The sequence below is a fragment of the Bufo gargarizans genome, chromosome 9, assembly GCF_014858855.1.
Source record: "Bufo gargarizans isolate SCDJY-AF-19 chromosome 9, ASM1485885v1, whole genome shotgun sequence".
Classification (NCBI taxonomy): domain Eukaryota; kingdom Metazoa; phylum Chordata; class Amphibia; order Anura; family Bufonidae; genus Bufo; species Bufo gargarizans.
Genome location: NC_058088.1, coordinates 117770441 through 117791465, shown reverse-complemented (window position 1 = coordinate 117791465; position 21025 = coordinate 117770441). Strand labels below are relative to the sequence as shown.

The following is a 21025-nucleotide window of genomic DNA, read 5'->3' as shown; positions in this document are numbered from 1 at the left end:
CCCAAAACAGGTGTAGAAAATGATGAATAGACGGACCTGCCGGCCCATCCCCTTCCTCGCCCACGCCCCCAATTTTAGACCTGGTGTGAGTGGGGAGAAGTCGCAGATTTATGCGTATTTCAGTATAATAAATGACCCCTTATATCTTATCCTGTGGATAACTAAATGTGAAAAAAGCTAAAGGTTCTGAAGAAATGCATGTATAGCACTGCATCTGCCAGTTTTACTATCATCTTACATGAGATGGTTTTCTTTGCAGGTAAATGGCAGCGATGCTTTATATAAATATGAAGAGATTGTATTGGAGAGGGTAAGTTGAAGACTTTTCATTCCTCCCAAACTACCCCCTAACCCAGACAACACAAACAATTCTCATTAGGCCTCCTAAATGGTGCTTCATTCGTATTGCTATTCATTCATTTTTCAGGGAAACTCAGGATTGGGGTTCAGCATTGCTGGTGGAATTGATAATCCGCACGTTCCCGATGATCCTGGAATATTCATCACAAAGATCATCCCTGGAGGAGCTGCATCGATGGATGGGAGGCTAATGTGAGAGATTCCTGTGGTTATCACTTGTGGTTATCCCCATCTCATCAGGGTTCGGCCACACCGAACATTTCCACTACTGATTTTGCTGTGTTTCCGCTGCAAAATCTGCAACAAATATGTGGCAAAAACTGCATGTGTTACGTGCAGCTTAGTTGTGGATTTTGCATTGGATTTGGATTTTACTCTGCTTCCCAAAGGGTGAAATCCACAACATAAATTGACAAGCTGTGGATTTTTTACAGTGTGTGGATGAGATTTGTGTAAATCTCATCTACTTTTCTGTTACTGTAAAACATTGTGGATTTACCACATACATTCGGTAGCATATTTGTCCTGTGTGGACAGTACTGTAAGTATATGTCTTCTACACCGCAGTATCCTTCTGCATAAGGGCTCATGCACACGACCGTATGTATTATGTGGTCCGCAAAACATGGATCTGCAAAAAACGGATGACATCCGTGTAACGTCCGTGTTACATCAGTTTTTTTGCAGATCCATTGTAACAATGCCTGTCCGTGTCTGCAAAATGGACAAGAACAGGACATGTTCTATTTTTTTGGCGGAATGGACTTGCGGACAAATAGATACGTAATAGACACAGAGTAGTTTATGTTTTTTTGCGGCCACATTGAAATAAATGGTTCCGCATACGGGCTGCAAATAAAAAAAATTGAACAGACATGGACAAAAATACGTTTGTGCGCATGAGCCCTGAAACTGTGTGATGACTGGATTTATTAATGTTATTTTTATTAGAGATGCTGTCTTTATAGTGATTGTTCTCTCTCTCTGTACCTTACAACCTATTTCCTTTTGCTACAGGGTGACTGACTGTGTCTTGCGAGTCAATGATGTAGATGTAACTGAGGTGGTGCACAGCAAAGCGGTGGAGGCTCTGAAGGAGGCTGGTCCTGTAGTGAGATTGCTGGTCCGACGCAGGCAAAGTCCTCCAGAGACTATTGTGGAGGTTAATCTACTCAAAGGACCTAAAGGTCAGTGGTTAATCAATCACAGAATGATAAATACTCTATCAAGGGATGTTATAATATCACCGACCTAAAGATCCAAATCTCAGGAGCTGAACCTGCACAGCTGCAAATACAGTTACCTGGATATAGCCCTGTTAACAATATAGCATTATATACCATGATTCAGTATATTGATGGATATTGGATGTCTCAGTAGTACAAAGTACTTATATATCACAATTACTACTTGCAGTATTTTGTTAAAGGGCATCTGTCAGCAGATTTGTACCTATTAAACTGGCTAACCTGTTGCACGTGCGATTTGGCAGCTGACTGCATCTGTGTTGGTCCCATGTTGATATGGGAACATCATTTCTGAGAAAAATTATGTTTTAATATATGTAAATGAATCTCTATGAGCAACGGGGGCGTTGCCATTACTCCCAAAGGCTCCACTCTCTCTGCAACTGCTGTGCCCTCTGCACTTTGATTGACAGGTATGGTGTGATGATGTTTTCACTGCCTGGTCCTGTCAATCAAAATGAATAGAGCACAGCGATTGCAGGGAGAGCTGAACCTCTAGGTGTAATGTCAACGCCCCCATTGCTCCTAGAGGCTCTTTTTCATATATTAAAACATCAGTTTCTCAGCAATGCGGGCACATATAAACATGAGACAAACAGATGCCTTCAGCTGCCAAGCTCACATAGAAGAAGAGCGATGGAGCGGGGCGCAGCCGTAGCGGAATGCGGCTTGACTTAGGGGGAAGTGGTAGGCTTGGAACGGGTTAAGTATTTTAAATGGATGCAGGGTAGGGATTGGTCAATGTGAGGGTGTGACAAGGGAGGTTTGGCGGGCAGTATTTAAGTAAGTGAGGGGCGGGGTTAGTCACTTGACTGGTAGTAGTGTTTAGAAGTTGGCAGCATGTTCCCGCTGGAGGAATTAATGGCAGCGGTGAGGGCAGCGGCTGTGCAGCATAGCTCAGAATGGCTGCAGCAGTCCCTTCAGGCGGCACTACAAGGGACAAAAGGGTCCCCGGTGGATTTTTCAGTGCCCGGAGGTCTTTTCCCCCGGCGCGCTGAAGTCCTGAAGTGAACCACAGGATTCGGCGCAGCTTACAGAGCCCCAGTAGGGACTCTCCGGTGCGGCAGGCAGTGGGCACAGCATCTGGCCATCGCCGCAGTGGAAGGAATCTATTGCCATGGCAGGGACCAGCGGGAGAGGGGCGTGGGTGTTCCTTGCCCGTCTCCCCTAGTTAGCGCGGGTGGGGGGGCAGTTCAGCCGGCGGCGGCCCCCCTGCACGAGAGCCATAGCAGAGGGCGAGCCTCAGGGCAGGTGGGTCTCCCGGTGAGCAGTGGAGCGGCTTTTTCTATGGGGGGCCAGGGCGACGGTCCAAGGAGCTAGAGGAGATCAGCGCTGCGGCCTAGGGTTGGGGGCCGACAGCGTCTGGCAAGAGCTGGAGTTGGTGTGGCAGGGGAAGCCTAGTAGCATTGCTAGTAGCACTGCTAGAGTTGAAAGGGAGCCATCAGATGTCAGGTGCAATGCTGCAAAGAGGAGGGCGCTGGTGATGTGTGGTCGGCAGATGGAGGGTTTGACGCTTCTGCGGATGCTGCTGCTGGCCCTGCTCCTTCAGAATCGCGGTTGGGGGGAAGGGGGTCTCCGGCAGTCAGGTCCATCGAGACGGGAGAGTGGAGTCAGGAAGCATGGGAAGCCCAGGAGAGGTTGGACGACATGACGACGCTAAGCACCTAAGTAATGTAGCGAAAAGACCGGCTACATTACCGGCCAATGTGCTTTCATCAGACTATGCCATAGAATAGTCTGATGGCATAGTCTGATGAAAGCACATTGGTGCTGAAACGCGTCACTATGACATAATATGTGACCAATAAATTCACTGATTGATTGAAATCTATGCAAAGTGCCGGTCTTTTTGCTACATTGTTTCCTTGGACGCTAACCCACTGACACGTGCACCGCAACTTCACAAGAAAGCAGTGCCGACCTGTTATTAATTGTGACGCTAAGCACCTGTCCTGCGGATCCCGCTATGTCTGTGAGCCAGGCTGGATCTTTACCACAAGTTATAGCAGCCGGGTCCTCTCAGGCATGGCCTGGTGAGTGGATGTCAAGGATACGGCATGGGGATATTTGTGGGTTAGCGGGGAGTGGTACAGATGTAGCTGGAGTTGAGAGTGCTGGGGGTTTAGTGCAGGAGTTGGTGGCGGGTTGTTGGCGCTGGTGACGTGCTTGGGGTCTGGTGCTGGTGTTTCTCCGGCGACGGTTTGATCGGTGGAGAATCAGGGTTCAGCAGTTGGCAGGCCGGGGCTTGCGTTAGACAGGGCTGAGGTGGTGGTGTCTTCCGGTGGGGTGGCAGGAAGTAGCGGAAAAAGTCTGGTGGTTGAGGATGTAAGGTTTACAGATGCAGAGAGAGGGGAAGTGTATGTTGTGGTTTGAGGGGCCCCTGGGGGCCCATTTGAAGCAGGAGGTCAGGGAGAAGATTTAGAAGGACGAATATGTTGAGATTTTTTCGTTGCTTCCTCTGGAGAAGTTTAATATAGATAGAGTAAAACCGGATGAGAGCAAGAAGGAGGAAGAGGAAAAGCGGCGGTACCGCTTGATACCGCGTACATTCATGAATTGGCTTCAGGCTTTTGAGATCCTGGCTAGTGTAGCAGGAGATAAGTTTCCAGAACATTGCGCAGCACTGTTTTGTTATATGGACACCATTGGTGAGGCTTACAGAATGTATGGGGGGAATAGCTTGGCTCAGGTATGATGAACTGTTTCGTCAGAGTAAGGCGGTGCGGCCCGGTATTAGATGGGATCACAAAGACATTAGTCTTTGGATGCGTTGGATGGCGGCACCAAAAGCAGGGACGCAGCCCTTTCGTGGGTGGGCCGGGGGAGCCTCAGCCTCGGATTTCTCAGCAGGGGGTAGGAAAGGGTGTTGCTGGCAATATATAACGAAGGGTACTGCAAGTTCCTTTCTGATTGCTGATTCAAACATGAATGCTCCGGATGTGGATGCGCTAACAGTTTGTCCCGTTGTTTTAAGCAAGGTAGGGGAAAAGGATTTGAGGCTTTGCAGAAGAGGAATGATATCGTATTATTGCCATTCTTAGGCCCCTTTCACACGGGGGAGTTTTCCGCGTGGGTGCAATGCGTGAGGTGATTCATTGCACCCGCACTGAATCTGGACCCATTCATTTCTATGGGGCTGTTCACATGAGCGGTGATTTTGATGCATCACTTGTGCATTGCGAGAAAATCGCAGCATGCTTTATATTGTGCGTTTTTCACCCAACACAGGCCCCATAGAAGTGAATGGGGCTGCTTGAAAATCGCAAGCATCCGCAAGCAAGTGTGGATGCGGTGCGATTTTCACGCATGGTTGCTAGGTAACGATCGGGATGGGGACCCAATCATTATTATTTTCCCTTATAACATGGTTATAAGGGAAAATAATAGCATTCTTAATACAGAATGCTAAGTAAATTAGGGATGGAGGGGTTAAAAATAAAAAATAAAAATTAAACTCACCTCATCCACTTGTTCGCGCAGCCCGACTTGTCTTCTTTCTTCTTCTTTGAGGACCTGGGAGAAAAGGACCTTTGGTGACGTCACTGCGCTCATCACATAGTCCATCACCATGGTGATGGACCATGTGATGGACCATGTGAGGAGCGCAGTGCCGTCACCAAAGGTCCTTTTCTAGGAAGAAAGAAGACAAGCCGGGCTGCGTGAACAAGTGGATGAAGTGAGTTTAATTTTTAATTTTTATTTTTAACCCCTCCATCCCTAATTTACTTAGCATTCTGTATTAAGAATGCTATTATTTTCCCTTGTAACCATGTTATAAGGGAAAATAATAAAATTTACACAACACCGATCCCAAACCCGAACTTCTGTGAAGAAGTCCGGGTTCGGGTCTGGGTACCAAACATGCCGACTTTTCTCACGCACATGCTAAACGCATTAAAACGCTTTGCTCTCGCGCACAAAAATCACGCATTTTCCCGTGACGCACCCGCATCCTATCCGGCCCTCACACGCGACACGCGTGTGAAAGAGGCCTTGAGCAGATATCCAAATAAAGAAGGGGCTGAACTGTTGTGCTTGGGTTTTACGGAAGGTTTTCATAGGGGGGAGGGGTGTTTTCAGCACCTTCTTTGCCAGATTTGCGGGTGTCTCCCCTTGGTTTGGTTTCTAAAAAGGAGCCAAACACGTTTCGGATTATCCATCACCTGTTATAATCTGCTGGGAGTTCGGTTAACGATGGGATTGAGCGAGAGTTATGTTCGGTTTCGTACACGTCATTTGATGCGGCGGTGTGTTGGGTTTGGCGTTTTGGGGAAGGGGCAGTTTTAGCAAAAACTGATATTGAAGCTGCGTTCCATTTGTTGCCCATTCACCCAGATAGTTTTCATGTGTTGGGTTTTTGTTGGGAGGGGCAATTTTATGTGGATTGTTGTCTGCCTATGGGATGTGCAATCTCTTGTTCCCTTTTTGAGACATTCCATGTTGGTAAAGTTTTTAGGGATAGTTATCTATACTGTGATGATGGAATGCCGGTTACCAGAGGACAAGGTGTCAGACTTGCATGCAGAGGTGGTTTCGTTGCGGCAGGCTAAGAAGGATGAGCTTCTGAGGGTTGTCATTCTTGGGGAAGTTAAAATTTGCTTGTCGTATTTTGCCGATGGGTTGAGTGTTTTGCAGGAGGCTGGAGTTGGCCACGATAGGTTGACAGCACCGTTTCATTATGTGAGAGTGACAGCGGAGGTACGGGAGGACCTTGTGGTGTCGGATCGTTTTTTGGGTGAGTTTAATGGGCGTTCAGTTTGGATGGAGGCGCCGGTGTCAAGTTTTGATTTGGAGCTTTATACAGATGCTTCTGGGACTTGTGGTTACAGATCCTTTTTTCAGGGGCAGTGGTGTGCGGGCCCTTGGACAGAGGATTGGCGGACGGTAGGTTTCCTAACCAATTTGGCGTTCTTGGAGTTAATTCCGAATGTATTGGCTACTGAGTTTTAGGGGAATTTTTTACGTAACAAACGGGTGCGGTTCTGTTGTAACAATTAAGGGGCGGTACAAGCCATAAATTCGCAAACAGCTAGTTCGTTGCCAGTGTTGCGCTTGTTGCGCCACCTGGTTCTTTGGGGGTTAGAATTGAATTCATGTTTTGTAGCGGTACATGTGACTGGGATGGATAATTCAGTGGCTGATTCTCTTTCTCGTTTCCAGTGGGATCGCTTTCGTCAATTGGTGCCGGGAGTGGACAAGAAAGGGTTGCCTTGTCCCCAGTGGCTCTGGAGAGTGGCCTTGAGGTGTCAGTGTCCTTGATACGGCGATCTGGCAGTAGCGGTACGTGGGCAGCTTACACATTAGTTTGGTCTCAGTTGGAAAAGCTGATAGATCAGGTGGGGGGATGCGTTTCTGGTGAAGATTTTCAGACGTTATTGGTTTATTTGCTAGGGTTGTCTTTTGAGAGCGGTGCGTCGTTTTCAGCGATGTACAAGAAGGTTGCAGTGGTTGGTTTTTGGTTGCGATTACGGGGGTTAGTGAATGTATCAAAAGGTTTTTTGGTGCATCAAGCATTTAAGGGCTACAGGCAGGGTGCACCCGCTAGGTACACTCGGCCGGCTGTCGCTTTTCTGGTGTTACAGACTTTGTGTAAGATGGTGGAGGTAGTTTGTACGTCAAAGTATGAGGCTTGTTTGTTTCGGGCGACTTTTTCTTTGGCGTTTTTGGGTGCATTTCGGGCTTCAGAGTTGGTGTCTAGTAGTTGTAAGCGGGTAGGGGGTCTACTGCAGGGGGGATGTGTGTGGAGGCGGATGGATTACATTGCTTGTTAAGAAGGTCAAAGACAGACCCAGTAGGAAAAGGGGTGTGAATTAATTTACACACTTTGCTGTGCGGTGTGTCCGGTTCGGTGTGTGGAAGAATTTCTGCTCGATGGGGTAGGAACTTTTGTTAGTGCATCAGGATGGTACGCTCTCTCCCGTTTTTAGTTTGTAGCTATCTTCCGGAAGTGCTTCACAGTTTCAGTTTTACTGGCCGGGGAGTTTGCTTCTCATTCTTTTAGGATTGGGGCTGCTACAGAGGCAGCCAGGTGGGGTTTATGTGATACAGCAATTAAGCGGATTGGCTGCTGGGAGTCGTCATGTTTCCGTTGTTATGTTCACCCTCATCTGCTTTCGGGGGTGCTGTTGGAGTCGGATTGTGTTTTCTGGGGTTTAGGCTATAGTAGTTTTATGTATGATGTGTTCCTTTTTTGTTTTTGTTGCAGGATCCTTATCGTGTTTGGCGTCAATATTTGGGCATTCTTATGTGTATTGGGGGGCCTTGCGAGCAGATGTTCGGCGGAACGGAAGACAGTTGAGTTTTCCGAATGAGGTTTTACAAGTTTGTTGGATAGGTTTGCGGGGGCTTTTGTGGGGAAGGATTCTGCAGGAGTTTCGTTTTTATGTGGCCTTAGATAGACTCCAAGACATTTTGGTGCTTCATGTTGGTGGGAATGACTTGGGGGGGTGTCACTCGAGGGATGTAATAAGGGATATTAAATTAGATTTGTTGGGTCTATGGGCGGAGTTTCCGGGCTTGTTGGTAGTTTGGTCTGAGGTGGTAGCTCGTCGGACATGGAGGTTTGCCAGATCAGTAGATCGCATAAACAAAGCTAGGGCGAAGTTGAACAAGGAGGTAGGGAGATTTGTGCGACGGCAAGTGGGGTTTGTTGTACGCCATAGGGATTTGGAAGAGGCGTCTACTCAGTATTTACGGGCAGATGAAGTTCATCTGAACGAGGTTGGAATGGACCTGTGGGCACTGGGGTTGCAAGAAGGGTTGGAGACAGCAGTTCGGGTGTGGCAGGACGAACATAGGTAAGGTTTCACCGATGTTCATTTGTGACAGGTAAAAAGGGGGATCCTGGGAGGCAAAACTATTTGGAATAGTTGCATGACTCTATAGGGACGTGCATCTTAGGAGGTTTGGTGAGTTGAAGGATGGGTACTCCTGTTAGGGCTAGAAGGCCTGCTGGGGCATGATGTTGGTGTTTTATGCCCTTGGGTCGGTGAGTGCTGTCAAGGGTAAGGTGAAATTACAACTGGAGGATCTAAATAATTGGGTTTACTTCTAGGATTCCTCATCATCAGGGGGTTATGAAGTTGGAATGTTTTGCCATTATTCAGTTACATGCAAGTTGTGTAAAGAAAATGTTATTATGGCTAATATGTTAATAAATTGGTCGCTACTGCCTTTAGGCCCCTTTTACATGGGCGTTGCGGCAAAAGGTGCGGGTGCGTTGCGGGAACATGCATGATTTTTCCGCGCGAGTGCAAAACATTGTAATGCGTTTTTGCACTCGCGTGAGAAAAATCGGCATGTTCTGCTGAAGTTCGGGCTTGGGATCGGTGTTCTGCAGATTGTATTATTTTCCCTTATAACATGGTTATAAGGGAAAATAATAGCATTCTGAATACAAAATGTATAGTACAATAGCGCTGGAGGGGATAAAAAAAAATAAAAAAATTTAACTCACCTTAATCCACTTGCTCGCGCTGCCCGGCATCTCTTCTGTCTTCCTCTTTGCTGTGTGCAGGAAAAGGACCTGTGGTGACGTCACTCCGGTCATCACATGGTCCGTCACATGATCTTTTACCATGGTGATGGATCATGTGATGATCGGAGTGACGTCACCACAAGTCCTTTTCCTGCACACAGCAAAGAAGAAGACAGAAGGGATGCCGGGCTGCGCGAGCAAGTGGATTAAGGTGATTTTTTTTAAAAAAAATTTAACCCCTCCAGCGCTATTGTACTATGCATTCTGTATTCAGAATGCTATTATTTTCCCTTATAACCATGTTATAAGGGAAAATAATAGTGATCGAGTCCCCATCCCGATTGTCACCTAGCAACCGTGCACGAAAATTGTACCGCATCCGCACTTGCTTGCGGATGCTTGCGATTTTCACGCAACACCATTCATTTCTATGGGGCCTGCGTTATGTGAAAAATGCACGAAGAGGAGCATGCTGCAATTTCACGCAAAGCACAAGTGATGCATGAAAATCACCCGCTCGTGTGCACAGCCCCATAGAAATGAATGGGTCCGGATTCAGTGCAATTCCGCGCGGGTGCAATGCGTGAGTTGAAAGCATTGCACCCGCGCGGAATACTCGCCCGTGTGAAAGGGGCCTTACACCCAAAATTAAGTCGCTGTGTGTTCGTTAACGGGAAAATGGGAGGGTGGTGGTAAAGGTGACCAAACTAATCTTCCATCTAGTAAGTCACAGGTCAGACAGTTTCATAGGTACAAATCTGCTGACAGATGCCCTTTAACTTATGGAATTTATGTGAATGTGTGTTACTTTTGTTATTATGTAAATTAGGTAAATTAACAGCAGAGTCACCAGCATTTCAATTGTTAGTTCATGATGTAGACCGATTATTGAAGAACATAGTTGTGATATCCATCGGAAACTGAGACTGTAACATCCTATGATTTGTCCACAGGGCTGGGGTTCAGTATTGCTGGGGGCATTGGTAACCAGCACATTCCAGGGGACAATAGTATCTATATCACAAAGATCATCGAAGGTGGAACTGCCCAGAAGGATGGAAGACTGCAGATTGGTGACCGACTTTTAGCTGTAAGTAAAAAGCTACTTAGACTTAACCCAAGGGGGCACAGATTTGGCTTCTTTTCATCAATGTTATATTGTGCTTGCTCCCAGGTAAATAACACCAACCTGCAGGATGTCAGACACGAGGAAGCTGTGGCTGCACTGAAGAACACCTCTGACATGGTTTATCTCAAAGTAGCTAAGCCTGGCCCTGTTCATCTCAATGAGATTTATGCTCCCCCTGACTACGCTAGCAGTGAGTATAGCATTGACATAATATTGTTTAGTGCACTAGTAGTGCATTAGTACTTGTTTAGTACACTCATCCCTTGGTTCCTTAGTCCCATATGTTTTGTTAGCTGTGGCTTGTTCCAAGAAGTTAAAAATAAGTTAGGGATTCAAATATTTTCTAAAATAGAAGTGGTGAAAAGTCCTCTTTAAGCATAAATTAAGCTCCAATAGAGTCTACACATACCAGACTCTCAATTCACTCCAACTATCTACAGATTTGTGCTTTAAAAGGACCAAATTATTGCTTTTTTCTGGATGAAAAGAAGTGTATTGGCCTGATATCAAGTTTGTGTTGACCAGGTTTAGATGTTAAAGGAACACTATATTTTCTTCATGTTATAGGACCCAAGCTCTGGTTCTTGCTATAAACTACGGTCCAGTTTATCCAGAACTACAATACAAATGCCTGACCACCCTTAGAAAACACCCCAATAACATTTGCTGAGTGACAACCAGAATACAATATATTACTATTTTTCTTATACACTGATGAGCAAAAAGGTAACAATGTTCTGAACCTTTGACTTTCAGTCACCATTCACTACAGCTTTGAATGTGAGACTACCATGAATTTATAGACAATTCAATTGTTACCAAGCCAGAAGGATTCAGGCAGTGTTGAAAGCCAAAGGTGGATTTAGAAAATACTAACAATATAATAAAAATTTTGAATTTTAGGAGCAAAACAGTAACAATGCAGTTACATGACAAGAATCTGGATAACTAATCATATGCTAAATAGTTGCAAGTCCAATTTATGTATGAGGTAGCCAAGATGATTGTCTACAAAATGATGGTAGTCTCATGTTCGAAGCTGTTGTCTGCTTTTTGCTATTGAAGACGTATCCTCAGGATAGATGATCAATATCAGATCGTGGGGGTCTGACCCGTGGCACCCCTGCCGATCAACTGTTTGAAGAAAAAGCAGCGCTCATACAAGTGCTGCCTTACCTGCTCACTGCGGCAATTGCAGTGGTAAGCAGGTGTAATTACAAGTATGGCGCCCCCATTCACTTCTGTGGTATGGCTCTGCCCAAGTAAATACTGCAGAGCCCCCATGGAAGTGAATGGGGACGCCATATTTGTAATTACACCTGCTCACCACTGTAGTTGCTGCAGTGAGCAGGTAAACAGAGAAGACAAGGCAGCACTTGTATAAGCACTGCCTTCTCTTCAAACAGCTGATCGGCAGGGGTGCCACGGGTCAGACCCCCGCCGATCTGATTTTGATTACCTATTCTGAGGATAGGTCATCAATATTAAAATCCCGGAAAACCCCTTTAACCCCATTTACATGGACCAATTATCAGGCAAATTATCGGGGATGAGCGTTGTTATAAATGCTTATTCCTGATAATCTGTCAGTATAAAAGGTGCAGGCTTGTACATCGGGTGATCGTGTTGTTTTGCTGGCACCAAAAATCAATGTTCCTATGCAGCAGATTGTGCCATCTAAACAATGATCTGCTGCGCTGGAACAATGATCTTCTATGGGGACACAGATGTGGTGATTGCTGCTGAGTAAAAACTAAAATTGGCCCGAAAATCATTGTTCCTGTGCAGAATTTTGTGCTGTCTAAACAACTACGTGCCGCGCTGGAATAATGATTTTCCATTGGACAAAAACGATCACTTTATTGATTGCCTGTCCCCATACAGCGGAGGTGATTGTTGCATGTAAATGCAGCTCTCATCTCCACTGAAGATCTGACAGTTATTGGGAGCATCTGCTTAATTTCTGAGAAACCACCAGAACATCGTTCTGTGTAAAAGGACCCTTGTTGGGTGCATCTGCTTCATTTCTGAGAATCTGCCAGATGATCGGTCTGTGTAAAAATACCCTAAAATTCCTTTTACATGTACAGATGATCTGGCTAATTATGAGGAATTAAGAAGATGCTCCTAATAACTGCCAGATCATCAGGAGAGATAAGGACTGCATTTACATGCAGCAATCATCTCTGCTGTATGGGGACAGGTGATCGATAAAGTGATTGTTTGTCCCATTGAAAATCATTATTCCAGTGCAGCAGGTAGTTGTTTAGTCAGCACAAATTCTACGCAGGAACAATGATTTTCTGGCCCATTTTCATTTTTTTCTCCCCATGTTCCAATGGCCATAACTTTTTACAGTTTCCAAATCATATAGCCATATAAGGGCTTATTCTTTGCAGGATAAGTTGTATTTTTAACAGCACCATTTGATTTACCATATCATGTATTGGAAAGCAGGTAAAAAAAAATTTGTGGGGTTAAACTGAAAAAAACCTACAGTTCCTACAAGGTTTTTGGGGTTGTGATATTACGGCGTTCACTGTGCGCTACAATGACATAAGATCCTTATTCTCCAGCTCTATATGATTGCCAATATGCCAATTTTGTATATATTATTTTATTTTTTTACTACTTAAAGGGAACCTGTCACCGGGATTTTGTGTATAGAGCTGAGGACATGGGTTGCTAGATGGCCGCTAGCACATTCGCAATACCCAGTCCCCATAGCTATGTGTGCTTTTATTGTATAAGAAAAACAATTTGATACATATGCAAATTAACCTGAGATGAGTCCAGCGTGAAGGAGCCCAGCAGCGCCCCGCATCCTCAGAATCTCCTCCTTGCTCCCCGACGTCAGAAAGCTAGAGTGCAGTAATCTTGCAATGCACGAGCTAGCGCATGTGCAGTTTGTTCCCTGAGGCTGATGCCAGCACAGGGAAGGAACACTATGACGACACTGCGCATGTGCTAGCTCGCGCATCGCGAGATTACGGCGCTCTAGCTTTCTGACGTCAGGGAGCAAGGGGAAGATTCTGAGGATGCGGGGCGGTGCTGGGCTCCTTCACACTGGACTCATCTCAGGGACAGGACTCATCTCAGGTTAATTTGCATATGTATCAAATCGTTTTTTTTACACAATAAAAGCACACAGAGCTATGGGGACTGGGTATTGCGTATGTGCTAGCGGCCATCTAGCAACCCATGTCCTCAGCTCTATACACAAAATCCCGGTGACAGGTTCCCTTTAAAGAGGAGCTTTCATCGGTTTTGACATAGTTTAATTATGGTATTACATGGTAGGGCGGCCCCCACTGATGCCATGGGTGTATTTTTTTTTAACCCCAACCCCCCCCCCCCCTTTCGTCCGCTGTGGCCCCCCCCCCCGATGATTTAGGGCACTGTATTATTATGAGCATTAAACTCTCAACCGGGAGGAGACGCATTGTTCTGCTGTGGGCGTCTTATTCTCCCTGGCTGTGAGCGTGATCCAATCAGAGCGGATCGCTTACAGCCAGGGAGAAGGAATCTCGCGCCAAATCATCGGGGGTTTGAAAAAATATATACACCCATGGCATCAGTGGGGGCCACCCTACAAGGTAATACCATAATTAGACTATGTCAAAATTGATGAAAGGTCCTCTTTAAAACATAAAAATCTTTGGAAAAAAATCTAATTTCCTGTGCATCGCAATTTATGACAGCCATAACTTTTATATTTCTGTCCACAGAGCTGAATGAGAGCTTGTTTTTTAGGGACGAACTGTAGTTTTTATTACTACCATTTACAGTGTGCATACAACTTTTTATGTCTTATGTATGTTTGGTGCAAGTGCCAGCCAGGAGATGTAGGGTACATTGGCCAGCGTATGGTGCTGGAGTCAGTAACCAGGCCAGTTGTAGAAAATAAGTAAGTCTGTCTTTAATTGCAGAAAGGAAGTTGTAGTACATCCAACGGCATCAACACACTTCATGGTGCAATTCTTCCCAGATGGCAATGTATGGCTATAGGCTCTCTACAAAAGATCTCTCGCAGAATCTACGGCTGACAATATTATTCTTGGAGTAGTAGCTGTAATTCCCAGCTGAGGGGTACATGATTAAGACACAGTGGGCCAGACCCTGTCTAAATGTGACTGTATTAACAATGTCTTTCTAACTGCAGTAAAGTCTTTATCAGCCTTAGGCTCCATTCACACGTCTGCAGTGTGTTGCGGACCCACAAATTGCGGAACAGATGCGGACCCATTTGCGGACGTGTGAATGGAGTCTTAAACAGCAAATACCTTACTGACTTACTCCAATGCTCGGCCATGGAGATGCTCGACCATCTAATTCTTTTTTTCTCTTTCCTCCTGGAATACTGAGAAGTAGAGATCGCTTTATCTCTGTAGATCTCTCAGAGGCAGTGATTCTCTGGCCTTGTACTCGTGGCAGTGAGCACATATCACCTCCTCTGCTAACTCTAGACTTTGACAGAGCTAGGGGCAGACCTAAGACCCTCCTCTAACTTCCTGCAGGGGCCCAGACAGGATCGTTAACCCGCAATGATTTATTACATTGCATTAACATATGAAATAACATTGAATAACAAGAACAGTTTGCAAGTACCCTATTCTGGGGTACTGCATAGGCATAAAGTAAAAACATGCTCATGGTTGCATCTTTCTTCGAAACATGGGAAAGCTTTATTTCCTTACTTCCACAAAAAAGTAGAGCAGATATTATTATTAAAGATTGCTTGTAGCTGATAATCTGGTTTCAAGAACAAGTGATCCCTGGGGACCTGCTTCTTTTATGTTTCAACCTTTGAAGTTTTTTTGGTGTCGGTGGGATTCTTATACTCCTGAAGATATTTTTTTTTCTCCTCTTATACACTCTTGTACTGTATGTGGACCATTATTTTGTTTTTCCCTGCATAGTCATACATATGATACGCTGGTCCACCACAAGACAATATTTTGTGAGTAAGCTGGTTGACCTTTCTGAGAAGTTGCAAAACTTAGTAAGTTAATTTTTACTGAATTGTTTTTAATTATGTTGTTCTTTTTAGTTTTTTATACCCGCATCTATGCCTGGAGACAATAAAGACAAGCAAATTTCCTGCAATATTTATTTGTTTTGGTTCTGATTAGATCAATTTGAGTGCCAGAATAAATTCTGCCTGAATCAAGTGTCCCAACTGCCCTAAAAAGTCATACATGGTACTCTGAGGTCTCTTAGGACTATAAGACAGTGTTAGTAATGACAATGTATATTGTATAGCTATGCATATACTGTATAGCTTTGGGTAAATGGATGGTAGTGGGTAGTAACCCAGCAGCCTGTTTAACCCGTAGAGGACCCACGCCGTACATGTACGGTGCAGATGTACGTGACTTAAGGACCAGTGTACAGTGCTGTGATTCGGCGGTGCAGCAGATGCGCCCGCCCGATTCGCAGCAGGGGTCCAGCAGTCACTGATAGCCAGACCCCTGCTGCATGCACCCGCATCTGTGAAATCACTGATGCCAGCACATTAAATCATGATGTGCTGCGGTCAGTGCTGACCGCGGCACACGCGATATCCTTGCGAGTATCAGAGCTTCCATTGGGTCCCCGTGCTGCTGTGATAGAGACCCAATGGCAGGAAAGGCAGCCCGATGCTTTCCTTAGGCATCGTGACTGCCTTCCGGGAGAGCCTGTGAGATCCAGCCCCCTGGATCTCACAGGCAAACAGGCTGTAAGTGTATTGCAGTCTGTAATACACTTACAGCCAATGCATCACAATACAGAATTTTATTTTCCTCAAATAAAGAAAACAATTGGGAAAAAAAGAAAAGTTGACAAATTAGGTATCACCGCCTCTGTATCGACTGGCTCTATAAAAATATCACATGATCTAACCCCTCAAATGAACACAGTCAAAAAAATAAAATAAAAAGTGTGCTACAAAAACATTTTTTGTCACCTTACATCACTAAAAGTGCAACACCAAGCTATCAAAAAGGCGTATGCCCCCCAAAATAGTACCAAAAAAAGATACCCTAACTAAGACAATCGCCCCAAAAAATAAAAATAAACTATGGCTCTCAGACTATGGAGACACTAAAACATGATTTTTTTGGTTTAAAAAATGCTGTTATTGTGTAAAACTGTCACAACCAGACAGCTGAGAAGCTCTGACAGAAGCCTTTCAGAACCCCCTCCTTGAGTTTTCCTTGTTGTGGTGTTCAGTTCCTCATCTCGTTAGCCTCTCTCAGCTGTCATGTAGTTGGACTGATTGCATCCCTTTAAATTCCGCCCCATAATGCATTACTGGGCGGCTTATACTACTTCCTGGAGTGTGTGTGCATGCTGATCCTGTTTCCCAGTCTGCTACAAAGTTAAGTGCTGTACATTTATCTGTTATTTTCTGTTTGCTGGATCCCAGGTGACCCTGACTCCCTCCGTGTCTGGTGTAGGGAGCCGGTGGTCGTGTCCCCTCACTATTGTAGGGTGTTCAGGGGTTATATAGTCGAGGTACGTGGATATGCAACCATCCACCTTTGGGATCTTTGCATAGGCTGAGCAGCCAGGGAAAGTGCCAGGTTTTGTGCAGGGGTCTCCCTTTTGGTTCCTTAGCTTTGGATCCAGTGAGTCATATATGCATGTTGCATTGTCTTGTTTCCTGTAGACCGTCCGTGACAAAAACTTAAATATATAAAAAAAAGTATACATATTAGGAATTGCCGTTTCTGTAAAAACCTGCTCTATAGAAATACCACATGAACTAACCCCTCAGGTGAACACCGTAAAAAAAAAAAAACAGTGTAAAAAAAGCTATTTTTTGTCACTTTACATCACAAACAGTGTAATAGCAAGCGATCAAAAAGTCATATGCATCCCAAAATAGTACCAATAAAACTGTCATCGCATCCCGCAAAAATGATACCCTACCTAAGACAATCGCCCAAAAACTGAAAAAAATATGGCTCTCAGAATATGGAGACACTAAAACATGATTTTTTTTTGTTTAAAAAATGCTGTTTTTGTGTAAAACTTAAATATATAAAAAATATATACATATTAGGTATCGCCGCATCCGTAACAACATGCTCTATAAAAATACCACATGACTGAACCCCTCAGTTGAACACCGTAAAAAAAAAGGAGGTATTACTATCTATTCTAAAAGTAGAGAAATTGAAATTTGGAAAGTTGCAAATGTTTCCATATTTTTTACTCAATTTTCTCTCACTCTTATGAAGTGAAATATGTGACGAGAAAACAATCTCAGAATGCCCTGGATAAGTATAGCATTTTAAAGTTATCACCATATAAAGTGATATGTTATATTTGCAAAAAATGACCTGGTCCTTAAGGTGAAAAATGTCAGGGTCCTGAAGGGGTTAATAATAACACGATGCAGTGAAGTTTTTTTTATACTTTTTAAAAATAAAAAAGTTCCAAAAACTGTCCCGTTTTGGAGGTAGATAACTGCCAGTGTATATACAGACATTGTGATATTGGTAGATGCAATGTGGCTTTTTAACAAGCAGTCAATAAATTAGCCCTTTGTAGGGGAAGATGCATGCTAGTGTTTATAGAAACACAGTGGTATAAGAAGAAGCAATGGCTTGTTTTTAACAAGCAGTCCAAAAATTATCCCTTTTTGGGGAGTAGCAACAGATTTAGTGTTATTTTAAAGAAAATATTGTATATTATCCTGGAAAGTGAAAAAGCAATGGCTCTTTACAAAAGCTGTCAAAAGTTATCTCTTTTTCTGAGAGCAGTTTTAGGTTTGTTATAATGTGCAGGGTAGGGTTCTCAACAGCAGTCTAGGATACAACATAACGGACAAGGCAGGAGATGTGCAGATGTGTAGGGTTAGTAGTAGAAGCAACAGCAGCACAATATGGAGCATAATGTTCAAGGCAGGGGGTGTTCAACTGTGTAGGGGTAGTAGTAGAGCAGGGATGCCCAACCTGCGGCCCTCCAGCTATCTTAAAACTACAGCTCCCACAATACCCTGCTGTAGACCGATAACTGTAGGCTGTCTAAGCATGCTGGGAGTTGTAGTTTTGCAACAGCTGGAGGGCCGCAGGTTGGGCATCCCTGTAGTAGAGGTTGCAGCAATACAGTATCGTACATGATAGACAAAGCAGGAGATGTGCTGCTGTATAGAGGGAGCGGCACCAGCGCAGTATGGAGCAAATGGACAATGTACAAGATGTGCAGGGGTGTAGTAGTAGTGACATCAACAGTACAGTATGGAACATAATGGACAGGCAGACAGCGGCAGTGACATCATTAGTCAGTGATAAATAGCCGGTCCCCATATTCAGCAATTACAGATCTATTCAGTGGCATCAGCTGGAGGTAAATCCTCCCAGATCCATGCCTTATTAATTTTCACAAATGTAATATTTTCCACACTTGTAGAAGACAGTTTTGTCTGCTACGGTGTGACCGTGTTGCCTGCTGAATACTCTCTTTGACAGTACAATAGAGGGTGGACAACACAGTACACCAATGGCAGACTGGGACAGTTCCTGCCACTAGTCCAGTCTGCTGACACAGTACAGGTACAACTAAAGCTTGTCGTTCAGGCATTGCATATCTGTTAGCTGATGTGGGTCAGTTTGACTCAGCGGTTATACAAAACTGTACCATCATATTCAGCAAACTGTATTGGCTGCTGCTGTTGCTTCTGCTCCTTGGTAGTGCAGCATGCCAGACCTGCAGGGTATTGCGATTGTGAGGTCACGGTTTATGGGCAAGCGAGGGTTACTCACAGTTCTGTAGGAAAACCCTGGGCATGCATACGGCAGTGAAGGAGAGGCTGGCACAGGGGTCCTCTGGGGCACACTCTGTATTTAGGGACCAGGCCTGATGGTGGATGAGGTGCCCTGGATGTTGCAGGTATTTAATGTGCTTAGGGCAAGGTCCCTTTAAGAAACGTGAGGCCAGTGCCTGTAACGGTGGCACACCGATTTATGGTTGTAGTAAATGAGGAACACGATGGTATGGTGAACCAAACTTTGCTTTACTGAGAAACAGTTCAAGTTGGGTGTCAATATAGTTCCATATATCAGGTTCACTTCACAAGCAGGATTCTCACAATAATGGCAGGTATACTGTTCCTTGCAAGATACTCAGAGGGCAACAACAACACACTCAGATCAGGCTGTACCTTCTCCTCAGAAATAGTGTACACTGTTCATTAGAACTCCTGTCTGGTCTTATCCCAAGGCCCGGATGCCCTAATACTGGCTTTATCCTTGGTAGAAATCTTCCTCTCGTATTTATCCTTGCTTTAAATTAATAATCCTTCTGCCCTTCGGCTTACTTGGTTAGCTGGTACACTGGCTCTGCTTGGCTTGTGGGAACTGCAGGTTTCTCCCAGGAGGCAAACTCTTCTCATGGCGTGACTCTTCTGAGCTAACTCTGGCTCTTTATCCTCAGCCAGGCTAGGGTCCTTCCACTAGCCTCCTGGTAGCAACTAGAAGCCTGGGCTGTCTAGCTGCATGTCAGGAGGAGGCCCTCAGCTTGTCTCTGGCTGGTGCCTTCTCACTTCTGTCTCCACAGACTCCTGACTACAGACTAACTCCTCTCTGTCTGGGCCTGAACATTTATACTAGGGGCTCTCTATCTCCCTCTTGTGTATAGGATGCTACACTACACCCTAATAGGCCTGCTGCACATATCACAGGGGAACAATACACATAAAAGCATATAGAAAATACATTCAAATGGACGGTTAAATATACTGCCACTGTCCCTTAGGAGTAGGAGGACAACGTGGCCCAATTGACCCTTGTGTAGTGCCCACATTTACCTAGTGGGACACTACAGTAGTACTGACAGAGGAGGTGGAGCGGTGACACAGCAGGGAGCAGAAAGGGGCCTTCTGGCAGACTTGTGGCCAGCAGGCATCAGGCTCAGTGCGGGTACAGAGCATATCCTGGTAATTTGTCAAACCTTACATTTTTTTTTTTTATGTTTTGGTCGTACATTGGCTTTGCTCTTTATCTCCGACACCAACCCACCTCCTCTGAGGTCATCATTCCTCACTCTTATTCGGTTTCTAGATCCTTTCCAACACACAATCATCATCATCATCCCCGCCACTATTCTTAGTCTGTGATATGTCATAGGCTCCTTAACCACCGCCTCATGATTCTTATCTCTATATTTACCCCAAGTGTCACTACTACCATGGCTATCAAAGTCCCTATCACCGCCACGGGTAAAAGTGCCACTACTACAACCAAAAATACAGCTATGCATTTCAGTCATTGTGTCCTCCACCTCCATCATGTCCTCCACCTCTGCATGATCTACCTCCTCCTCATCACAGTTCAAATGCTGACTGTTCTCACACAACTCATCAAGAGAAACACTATCTGGAATATCTTCTTTAGCTGTCTCGGGGTGCTGTCTCTTGTTAGAAGGTGCCCCACCAGGAAGGGGTCAGTGAAGGCAGTGATGACAGAAAAGACATGTTTCTATTGGGCTTCAATCTAACTGTAAAGGAAGAGAAGTAGGCGGAATGTGCTGAAGACTGGCACACTCTGATGAACTGAATATATTGAATTAACGTTAACACTTTTTTTTTCAAATGGTCACATGGACAGAGTCCACTATAATTGCAATATAACTGTGCCGGAGAGGAGCTGCAATTTCTCCTACTTACATTGCCCATGTAATAACATTTGTAGAACATCTATTGTTATAACTCTATCATGCGCCATTCCTTAATTTTCCCAGCTGCAAGTTATGAATAAATTCCTAACAGTTTGCAATGAAGGTCCAGATGGGTGTTAAAATATAACTGATGCAGAACAATACCTC

The 21025-nt window shown here is 44.8% G+C and overlaps 1 protein-coding gene across 3 annotated transcripts in view; it reads left to right on the top strand.

Annotated features, from left to right (window-relative positions):
* DLG3 (discs large MAGUK scaffold protein 3) overlaps positions 1–21025 on the top strand; it is a 370064-nt gene that overhangs the window by 229122 nt on the left and 119917 nt on the right. For 2 of the 3 annotated variants that reach the window (XM_044268852.1, XM_044268856.1), the window contains 5 exons: positions 260–310; positions 428–552; positions 1378–1547; positions 10038–10174; positions 10259–10403. In XM_044268852.1, coding sequence (XP_044124787.1) covers positions 260–310; positions 428–552; positions 1378–1547; positions 10038–10174; positions 10259–10403 — 628 coding nt within the window. Of the gene's footprint in view, positions 1–259; positions 311–427; positions 553–1377; positions 1548–6767; positions 6888–10037; positions 10175–10258; positions 10404–21025 lie in introns of all 3 variants that reach the window. The other variant, XM_044268850.1, reaches the window with a different exon arrangement.